The sequence below is a fragment of the Ipomoea triloba genome, chromosome 4 (assembly GCF_003576645.1).
Source record: "Ipomoea triloba cultivar NCNSP0323 chromosome 4, ASM357664v1".
In the NCBI taxonomy this organism is placed as follows: Eukaryota; Viridiplantae; Streptophyta; class Magnoliopsida; order Solanales; family Convolvulaceae; genus Ipomoea; species Ipomoea triloba.
Genome location: NC_044919.1, coordinates 27550069 through 27562039, shown reverse-complemented (window position 1 = coordinate 27562039; position 11971 = coordinate 27550069). Strand labels below are relative to the sequence as shown.

General features: G+C 35.5%; 1 protein-coding gene across 1 annotated transcript; it reads left to right on the top strand.

Moving 5' to 3' along the window:
• The first annotated feature begins 10377 nt into the window (after positions 1-10377).
• Positions 10378-11202, top strand: LOC116017379 (22.0 kDa class IV heat shock protein-like). The gene has a single exon (XM_031257959.1). The coding sequence runs from the start codon at positions 10458-10460 to the stop codon at positions 11022-11024; it is 567 nt and encodes a 188-aa protein (XP_031113819.1). The 5' UTR covers positions 10378-10457; the 3' UTR covers positions 11025-11202.
• Positions 11203-11971: the final 769 nt, after the last annotated feature.

Sequence of the window (11971 nt, the reverse complement as noted above, 5' to 3'; positions counted from 1 at the left end):
ATCCCCATAGGATAATCAATCATTGTTTAGCTGTGGCATGCATCCCCTTCATTTCCCCTTTTAGATTGTTTAGTTTACTCTTGTTCCTACAACCCCAAACTTATTTATCAAAATAACCCTTAGTAATGCCTGCAACTCTTACCTCTTAACACCTTCAATGTCAACACCGATTCACTCCAATTTATCATCCTTGAGAGACACGAAACTCGGGGAGTCTTGACTCTTCGTTTTAACACCTTCCATTCCACATTCACTCACCACTAAAACGTACAACATCAATTATTGATATTTAGTGTCTAGTTACTCATGCAATCTATCTTCCCATTTGGTAATTTCAAAGAGAAATTATATCAACAGTGATTGTAATACACATCTTTTATATTACCTATGCTTTTAAAAATTCATATATTCATCTATGATCTATGTATTGATATAAACAACTCAGATATAGCATCAAGAAAAAGTATTAGGACATTTAGTGTATATATCTATTGAGAAAACTTATCTTTATGAGGATAAATTTCCTTCAGAAATATCGCAGCTCTATCTGTCTTTTGTTTCTCTCCATATTAGTTAGATTTGACCTGTGAAAGAAACTGTTAGGATTTGGGACTAAAAATCCTAAAAAAGTAATCTAATAATCAATACAATGAAATGGGAATCGCAGATTATGAATAGAAAAAGGTTTTTTTTTTGTCAGAAATTAGCCAAGAAAATATTCAGTAATGAACTTATCTTTGCGGATATTCCTATCCATTTGGTAGTCCAATTTGAGTTTGGAGTACATTTTGCATGCAGATCTTGATTTCATTTGTCAAGTATTTCCTTATGTTTATTTTCAATAGAAACGGAGGTCTGTAGATTAAATCTATGGAGAAATTCGTTAGGTTTCGCAGTTCATTTCATAAAAATGAAGTTTAAAATAAACCAACCAAGGAAAGGGAGTAGATTACCGAAGAATGCTTTACACGGTCGTCGATGATGTTAAAATCGCATTCCGTTCTTGAGACTTTGGAGTGTTGATGATTTCTGTGTCCTTTTGCTGCAATGTCTAGAGAGCTGTGGTTTTAGGGAAGTGGATTTTGGCTTGGTTTCTATTTGCGACGGGGTGAGTTAGGGTTTCGGACAACTGCGCGAAGGAGACGACGAAGGATTGGGCGGAGCGGACGACCGTCTATTGGGTTGTGGGTCTTTATATGGTGGGATGTATTAGGTCAAGTTTGGGCTAACGGATTTGGGCCAATGTGGTAGCACAAATAATATAGGTCATCATCTTTGTATTCAGAAATTGGGTTATTTTTATTTTTATATATTACATTTTTCCAATTTTGATTTTAATTTTATTAATGTTATTATTTTCAAGATATAAATATGTTATTATTAGCAGTATTTTTCTGTGGTTGTGTCGCTCATAAAAAATGGAGACTATAAACCCTCCCTTCAAATTCCTTTTCATCACCATTCTTGCCTTGCACCCAACCCTATTTGTTATCCTGCGTTTCTTTTCGGCTGGTGGGCTATTTATTTATGTTGTCCACCATGGTTGTTGCTCGTTTCTCAACATTCTTATACCCTTCACGGTTGCATACCAAATATTTTTGTGTAATATCACCCTCCCTACTTTTCCTCGTTGTGTTTTGTCTCACATCAAAACCTGCCACCCCTGCGTAGTACTTGTAGAAATGCATTCTCTCCTGTATTGTGCCAAAAATTTGTCCTAGGAAGGGTTTGAGTGTGTTTTCACATTCCGAGGTCCAATACTCTGTGGAGCATGGTGAAATCTCCAATTGGCACCGGTTGGTGTTATTGCCGGTCAATTCGTCTTCACCTGTATTTTTAAAAAATCAATATCATAATAGTGTTTAGTATTAATTTAACTTCAAATTCTAACTACCCAACATTACCGCAACAAAGACTCCAGTTTAGTATTTTTCATATTTAAAAGTGTGTAATCGCACTCATCACCATCCATGAGTGGTTGTATGTTTTCATATACTTTTGGTCAAGAATAGCATGCAACCATTATTCTGATGTCTCAGGGGTGGTTGCACAGCTGTGAGTGATATGTTGCCTATTATCTTCTCTAGGGGTGCTAATTAAGAAGAACTCTTTTGCACGGTCAACTGTTGATCATCACTTGAACCCTACGGAGTTAATCTCTCTCTGGTTATTCACATTGTTGAGAAATATGGAAGCAATTACTGCCATAGTCGCCCTATTCCGTGAGTGCTTTTTAGGCATTCTTACGTTGCACATCACCAACTCTACCGTTGTGCTATATTAAAAACACAACAGTCTATGTCCTACATATTGTACATCATTATGAATTTAACACATAGTTCATCATAGATAGGGTTAAGGCATTACAGCTGATTGTGTCAAGTGTTCAATGTACGGAACACCGTATCTGCCGAACCCTTGGTAGGAATAGTTTGATGGATTTACATTCCATTAAACCAACATCATACAGGTTTTGGTCACACCATGCTTAATCACGAGGGGGGGGGGGGATACAGACCTGGTTGCATTGTGTGGGTAGTCGTTGCACGCTGTAGAATCGCGGAGTGTACTTTAGGGTAGCCTTGCGGTATAGAGTTCGTGAATCACGATGGAGAGTCTGGTGTGTTTCTGTATGATTCTCATTAAAAGGGGAAGACTCCCGTCTGTTTCCGTATAAGTCTTATTTAAACAAGGAGGTTAGTCCCAAATTTGCATTGAAGCCCCCGTTGTGTTAAATAACAATTAGCGCCTTTTTTAAGCAAGGGTGGTAACCTTTTGAGTGAATCAAACGCGTCGGATTGATCAACTGATATTCCTTAAAAAAATTAACTGATGTAGTCAAAGTCCGCTCTATGCTATTGCACATCATAATATTGAGTGATGCATTAAATCTAGATCTGTGGTACACAGTCGTGGTGATCTCATCTTGGTTAATTATGTTCACAAATGATGCACATCAATTACTAATCGGTCAAAAATTGCAGACCGTTACCTTTAATCGGGTTTTAAACTTGGGTGGAGAATAGTGTGCNTGGGGGGGGGGGGGGGGGGGGGGGGGGGGGTGGAGTAAACCGGTTTATTGTGCTTATTATGGTTGGTGGTTTTTACGTATAACATTTTAGATTTATAATCGGCTATGATAAAACCATTCCAAAATCAAACATTACAAAGTTTACTAATAAAATCTTTGCTGTCAAAACCATTCCACAAGTTGGCATTCTAGTGCTTTGGAAAAAAATAGAAGTATCCATAAACATTACGAAAGCAAGCATTCTAATTTTTGTTCTCATTGCACATTTGGGCAATTACGACTGTCATGCCATCCTAACTTATTACATTTGCGGCAAACACACTTTGGGCTTTGATCCATCCAGTTTCACAGTTTTCGTGTAGACATTGAAATCGAAGCGCGTAGTTCCACAGCGCATTGGTGCAATAAGGTGTTGAACATGGTGTAATCGGCTCCCATTGGTCATTGAACGTTGCACGTAGAGGCTACTGCTCGGCCAAAGGCTAGGGCAATGACAAAAAATTTGGTCGTTGCATCGGCCTAAGGCGAATTTTGTTTTGTTTTGTTTTGTTTTATTTTTAAATTTTAATTCTTATATACTATATAAATACCATTTACCCAATTCATTTTTATCAACAAAAATTCTCAATCCAACACTCTCTTACTCTTACTCACAACAATTCTCTATACATCCTCTTACTCTTATAAATTTTATTATTCTTTCTTTATGTATCATTATTTGATTTTTTCAACCTCTCAAATTTCAATACTTCAAATTTTCAATTTCAATTTATATAATTTTAATTCCTTATAATCCTATATTAGTCCTTTATTTTTAATTTTTATACTCTTAATCTCATATGGCTTATAGTGGCAATCTTGGCAAGAGGCCAATTGATCTTTTAATGTAGCAGAAGATTCATAAGAAATTGGTCAACATTAATTTTTTTCTACTCACGAATCAATAGGTGATGTCAATCTTCCTCCTATTCTTCAAACGGATGGAGGGAGGAAACCAACATAATGGGTTTGGTAACACTTTAATAAAATACCCATTGAAGGATCATGCACTCGATAGTTAGTACATTGTATAATCTGTGCAAATATGAAGAGGAGTCAAAAACCATTTTCTTGGCAATCCAGAACTAGTGGCACCGGAACTCTTAGTCGGCACTTGAATTCTTGTCACAATATGAGGAATGATGAAGGACACCTCGAGAGAGGACAAACACAAATTTTCGGGTATGCTATCCCCGGCGGAGGTATTTTTACTTACTCACGAGAATTAATGTTTGAAGAATTTGGTAGATTTATAATTGGTGATGAATTATCTTTTAGTCAATTTGAAAGTACTTGTTTCGAAAAATTTCGTTAAAAAATCTTTACAACCACAATATAAAAAAATACTAAGAAATACTTTAAAACATGTTATCTATAAAAGTTTTCATATGTTAAAAGTTATGTTAGTTAATTATTTTGCGAATTTTAATGATTGTGTTGCTTTAACTAGTGATACTTGAACAACTCTTCAAGGTGAGCCATATATTTGTGTTACTTGTCATTGGATAGATAATAATTGGATACTCCAAAAGAGAATTATTGGTTTTGAATTAATGGAAGAATCTCATACTGCTTTTAATTAAAAAAAAATAATAATAAATGTTTTGGATGAGTTTGGATTAAGAAATAAAGTTTTTTTTTTTTCAATTTCTTTAGGTAATGCTTCTAGATCTATATAGATTTTTTACTTGAAACTTTACCTTTGAATGGTCAATTATTGCATTTTAGATGTTGTGCTCATGTTTTAAATTTATGTGTTCAAGAAGGACTACATAGTTTGAGTGATTTAGTTGAACCAATTAGAGAAAATGGCTTAGATACAATAAAAAAATCAAAAACAAAAAACAAAAAAAGTGAATCTAAAATATTGTGTGCACAACATGGTTTTAAGAAAAGACATTTTAGTTTAGATGCACCTATTCGGCGGAATTCTATATATATATAAATTATTATGTGAAACTGCTTCATATCATGAGGTAATAAATATTTTGTATAATAGTAATCAAACTAGTTATGTTTGAGTAATTACAACTCAACATTGGGATGTAGCTAGTAATGTTTGTGAAATTCTTCATAGTGCTACAAAATCATTTTCTTTGGTTTATGAGTCTAACATTCATTTAGTTGTAACTGAATGCATTACAATTGTTAGTACTCTTACGTCTTTTATTGAATATCCTGTTTTGTCTGCTTTAGTTCAAAATATGATAGATAAATTTGTATCATATTTTAGTGATATTCCTTATATTTATGGTTTAACTGCTATTCTTGATCCAAAACCGCCGGCTCAAAGCTCCATTAGAGCTCCGGCGGTGGAAGCCGAAGTTGAGCAGCAGAGAAAGGCGTTTGGTTTTAGAGAGAAAAGGGAGGCATCATTAGGGTTTTGTTGGTCACCTTCTATGTTTGCTCTCGCTCTTCTTCTGCACCAACCACCGTCGCAGCTCCGTCCGCCTCCGACCACCGCCACAGATCTTCTTCTTCTTCCGTTTTCTCTCCCATTGAATAAAATAATAGTAGGTAGGTATTGGGGTTTGTGTTGGTAGTCTTGAACTCCTAACCCTACTTTGACTTTACCCACTTTTTATTTTCTCTATTATTGTGTTTTCCTCTCGTTACTTTCACGAGCTTTTCATTTCCATTAGCATAAATCGTTTAACTTGGTTTCGACAAGTGTTGATCTTATCTTAGGCGAGCAAAAAAGAATGGTGACGAAGACCCAGATCTTTGATGAAGCTTTAAGCTCCTTGAAGGAACATAGCTTCATAGTTATGAAACAGTTTGCGATTCAAGTTTTCTATAGCATAATTAGAAAAGTTGTTTCTATGTCTGACTGTAAGGAATGGTTACCATTTCATTGATCATTGATGTAAACGTTTTATGTTATGAATTAATGGAATAGCTACGTTTACCTTCAAAAAAAAAAGATGATAAAATACTAAGTTTAGCACCAGGTTCCATCAAAATTTGTGTCATGAAGAAGGACTAGGACACTGACGAAGAATGCACTTAAGATCAACTTGCACTAATTGAAGACGTGACATAGATGAATGGTTGGCCATGGATACATCATCTGAAGCCACGCATATTGCTAGTTCTCGTTCAACTTCCGCCTGGTACTTCTGATCAAGAATGAGAACGAGCCAATGTACCAAGAAATATGTGAGCTTTGATTCCTCTAAATTATTGAGGACACGTAAACGTCTTAATTTTTTACAATATTCAGAGCAAACCCAATTATTTTTCTAAATGATTATAAAAATAAAGAATTACATGGGGTTTGATTCCTCTAAATTATTGAGGATACGTAGGCATCTTATTGTTTTTCAATATTAAGAGAAAACCCAATTTAGAAGTCTTTTTGCAGTTTTTTAATCTATCAATCTAACATAATTTAGTGACTAAAAATTGCACAAACTATATAAATTATAATACATTTTATAATATTTATAAGTTATCAAATAATATTATGTCTTATAAAAAATTTTAATAGTACAAGACTACAAGTTCAAATAATATTAAAATCTTTTATAAATTTTAATTTAGTAGAAAATCATACTAATTTTTAATTTTGAGATTAATGGTTAAAATATTATTTTTAACAAAAATATTAATTGATGTATTAAGAGGTTAAAGTAGCTTAACTGAAAACAATTTAAATTGTTAATCATGAATTCTTTTTTTTTTTTGAATACTACTAACTCTATTACAATGCAGTATCTGTTCATAACTATTTTCTCAACCTATTCAAGGTTCAATATTAAGGGAAGGGTTTGATGCCACTGGACCACAAAGTTCTTGGTAAAAATTATGGGTTTAGCCTACCAACACAGGACTTCTCGTGGTTATGGCAAATTATTTTATGACCATGATCTACATAGTTGTGTGGACCATAAATACAAAGTATATTTTTAATATACTAAAATTACATTATTTAATAGTATATAAAATAATATACTTTCAGCAGTGTTGCAAAAATTCCGCCCTGCCCGTCTAGCGTATCACATTAAATGGTAGTCTAGGCGGCTGGGCGGCTAGATGACCGCCTAAGCTCCGTATAGGCCGCCTAAGCCGCTTAAGCACTGCTTAGGCGCTGATCGCCTAGGCTTCCTAGGCACTGACTAGACCTCCTAGGCACCGACTAAGCCGTCCAGTCGACCAATTAAATATTGTTCTTCTTTTTTTTAATGGTTTATTTCACTTAAAACAACATCGTTTTGAGCGAAATAATTCTAAATTGTACAAACTCTAGATACTTTGTAGGTTAATATTTAATATTTTAGTATTAACTATTACAGCACGTTTGGTTCACGGAATGAATTTTAAGGGAATAGGAATACTATTCCATAAGGAATGGAATAGGTAAGGAATAGAATATGAATTGTATTCCAGCCTTTGGTTCGCTGAAGGAATAAACTTGGGAATTGTATTCCAGTGTTTGGTTGGTTAAAGGAATAGAAATAGAATATATATTTAAAAGACATAAATGCCCTTGTACAAAATTTATTATTATTATTATTATTATTATTATTATTATTAATAAGTGGTTCAATTATTTAATTAAGTTTAAAATTCTTAGTCAATATCACTAACTAGTTGCCTATATTGATGGAGTGTTGGTATAAGTAGTCATAAATCTTCTCAATGCTCAGTTTTTGTGGAGTGTTGAACAACCACTAGGGACCCTCTCCGATCATCAGCAGAGGTCCGCAACTCCTTCGCAACAACTAGAGCCACCTCCGGCGACCCCAAGGCAGAGCCGCGTGACGCCACCGCCACCGCCACCTTCGAACCTCCTGGCTTGGGATCGCGATCACCCACCAAACACTCCGCAGATGTTCGCACAGCCCCACTCGCACGAGCGAGATCATTCGAAACTTCCCTTTCCGTCCGAGGCTCCGTCCTCGAACCTTCGAAGAGATCGAAAATATCCGCAACGGCCATCAAACCGGCGGCCTCCTGATGGAGAACATCACTCCGATCATTTACAAGAGGCCGCAAAGGAACAATAAACCTTGGAACCCAGCAGGTGTTATGAACCAGGCACATCACCTTCAGATTGATTGGCAGGAGGCAGAGTACAGATTACGCGGTAGCTTATCTGTATCGACCGTCCGCGATTGTCCGTTTCAGAAACGCTTTCGCTTCCTCCGTTTTCTTCTTCTCCTCCATCATCCTCGCATTTTTCGTACACCGTTTCTCCGTTTCCGATCTCTACTTTCCGGTGGTGGTGGTGGAGGAGAAGAGAGCGCGAAGAAATAGATTTATAGGAGTGTAGTTGGGGATGGCGAAGAGAGTGGACCACGAATATGATTATCTGTTTAAGATCGTATTGATCGGAGACTCTAGAGTCTGGAAATCCAACATTCTCTCCAGGTTTACCCGAAATGAGTTCTGCTTGGTACAAGAAAGTAAGATTGTGAATGTTAATTGTTTAGTGGTTTAGGTGAATCCACTCTCATATCGTACACTTATTTATTTTTTGTGAAGGGAAGCCACTGATACTGGCAGTGTTGCTGTTTTGCTAGAATATCTATATTTTCAGATTGCCAAGGTTGCAAAATATATATATATATATATATATATATATATAATAATAATTTGTAAAAAAAGAGAGAAGGTTAGATGAATACCTTGAAGAAAAATTCCAATTTGCAATGGAGGAAGGGTAAAAAAAGAATATGATAAAATATCTATTCCTGAAAGGTCAGGAATAGGCTAATACCAAGGGGTGCTGGTAATAGCTATTACCCTTGCAAGGGTAATAGCTCATCCCAAGGAACAATGTTCCTGGGAATACAAATGCTTACCAAACAACGGAATAGACTGGGAATGTTATGCCATTCCTGCCTATTCCGTGAACCAAACACCCCGTTAAAGTTTATAATTATTAGTCTTTAAAATTTAAAAATACTTAAACAATTTTTAAAAAAATAAAAAAATAAAATAGAAAAGTACACTGGCGCCGATAAATTCCCGTAGGCGTCATAGGCGCCTAGCGCCTAGCGATTTTTTCAACCATGACTTTCAGTACTCAAATCATGTATTTTAACCATGACTTTCAGTACTCAAATCATGTATTTTATGTACAGAAATAATGTAATTTTTATTTATGGTCCACACAGCTGTATGAATCATGGTCCATGTAATAATGTCTGAGTTGTTATACCTTGGTCTCGGGTTTAAGAATAATTTGTCCGGGCTTTGACCACCTCGCAAATTATGCTATGGACCTGGGTCTACCTTGCAAGGTGGACCCAAATCCATGTTCACAATTTTAGAATTCTATGTTCATAATTTTAGAATTTTATATTCACAATTTTAGAACTCTATGTTCATAATTTTAGAATTTTATATTCACAATTTTAGAACTCTATGTTCATAATATTAGAATTTTATATTCACAATTTTAAATCTCAATATATAAAATTAGTAAATTACATTACTTAATATTCACAATTTTGTTATAAAGATTCAAAAATTGTGTTATATATTGAAATCAGAGTTATAAAATTGTGAATACAAAATTCAAAAAATTATGAATATACCATTCAAAAATTGTGAATAGGAATTGTGAACATCGACCTGAGTAGACATGGCATAACAATAGCCACCTCTATTAGGAGTAGGGGTGTGCATTCGGTTAACCGAACCGAAATAACCGAAATTTTAAAACCTTTAACCGTTAACTGAACCGAAGTTTGTCCGAATTAACCGAACCGAAATTTTTTTCGGTTAATTGGTCGGTTAACCGATTAACTGAACTTTTTAAACCTAAAATATAAAATTCTAAAAATAACACCTAAAATAATAAATTCAATTAAAATAAAATACAAATCATCCATAACTTCAAATATTCAAACATCCATACCTTCAAATCTTCAATCCAATTAGTATTTAGTATTTATATTTAATTATTTATCTATATATATACATAAATTCGATTAACCGACCTTTCGAACCGAATTAACCGTTAACCGCAATTTTAAGATTAAATTTAACCATTAACCGAACCGAATTTTTCGATTCGATTGGTTAACTGAAAAATTTCGATAAATTGCACACCCCTTGGAGTTCATTTTAGTGAAATCGGGCTTAATTAATTTGATCAGCATCTGTGCTCTACTACGATCGAGAACTATCTGGAACACGGTAGCATCACCCCTGCATGCCTAGATCTTTCTCACCATTTCTAATGCACCACATCAGAACATTCAAGACAAACAAACAAAACCCATTCCTTCATCTATATATACTACAAGTCCTCTCCCCAAGGAAATCGTCACCAGTCATCACACTACACTTGCCACACAACAACCCAAATCTGCAATATATATAATCTTCCTATTAACAGTCACCGCGATAGATTGAACTGAGAATTCAAGAAAAAATGAGAGGAGTTTTGTTTGGCTATTGCATTTTGCTGGCGCTGATGGCATTCCTGTCGCAAGGATCTTTGCTCCCTCACATAATTGACCGTCCGGGCAGCCTACTCTCATCGGACGGGTGGTTCTTGGACCCGTTCCGCGTGCTAGAAGAGACGCCACTGGCACTGGAGCGGGACGAGAGCTTCGCTTTGGCGCCGGCCAAAGTAGACTGGAAGGAAACGGCGGAGGGGCACGTGATCACGCTAGATGTGCCGGGGATTAAGAAGGAGGAGCTGAAGATCGAGGTGGAGGAGAACCGGGTGCTGCGGGTCAGCGGAGAGCGGAAGAAGGAGGAGCAGAAAAAAGGGGATCATTGGCACCGGGAGGAGAGGGTTCACGGCAAATTCTGGCGCCGCTTCCGGCTTCCTGAGAACGCCGACCTTGACTCCGTCAAGGCCAGGCTGGAGAACGGCGTGCTCACCATTTCCTTTGCCAAATTGGCCCCGGACCGCGTCAAGGTCCCTAAGGTTGTGAGCATTGAAGGGGAGAAGCCCGAAAAGATAAGCGAAGCAGCTAAACAAGAGCTTTAATAATGGAGTTATTACACCAACTGTACTCGATCGAATAATTTCACTCAATGCTGAGCTATTTTCACTCCTATTAATGTAATACAATACAATGTTGTATTGTTGTATATGTAGTTTTGGGTGTTTGCCAAATCAAGCAATGAGATAATATGCAATAAATATTAGAGATAACTGATCTCAATTTTTATTTTTTTTAATATTAATAGAGTCAATTTCGAAGGTTCGAACCCACAACCTTTCATATAAGAGGTAATTTGATGTTACTAGATCACAGAGTTCTTAGCATATTTTCTCAATTAATGGTCCGTTTGTAATATAGCGAAATAGTTTATTAAATATTCGCTGAGGGAATCTATGTTTTATCAATTTATCAATTTATCTTTTTGAGTGTATCTCTAGCTAGTTTAATTTTATCCTTTTTTTTTCTTTTGAAATACAAAAGGGAGGGGAACCCTATGCTATGGTATAAAACACAAAATACATGAGGCGTTTGCTCACAGCTCTCATTTGATCATTCCTTACAAGCTTATCACAACCAAGGAGAGGGGAAACAAAGATAATACATGGCTCTCTCCGGTTAGCAGCTATCCTAGTCAAAAAGTCGGCTACGAAATTTAATTTATAATAACTTTCTTACTTTTCTTGCAATACTTTTTTTTTTTTTTTGGAAAAACTTTTCTTGCAATACTCACCCTTAAAACTAATGTTAAATTTGCGAGCTTTAACTAAAATATGGTGTTTAAAAAAAAAAAAAAAAAAAAAAATAGTGTTGGGGAAAATGATGATAGATGATCATTGTTCAAACACGACCAAAAAAAAAAAAACACTAAAATATGGTGTTGGGATAAATGATGATAGATGATCATTGTTCAAACACGAAGCTCTTCTACAATAATTATGATAAGTTATAATAAAAATTGATACCCTACATGTAATTCTTGCAAACACTT

What these genes read in the sequence shown, in the direction of transcription:
- LOC116017379 (XM_031257959.1), top strand. Translation starts at nt 10,458, where the DNA reads ATGAGAGGAGTTTTGTTTGGCTATTGCATTTTGCTGGCGCTGATGGCA.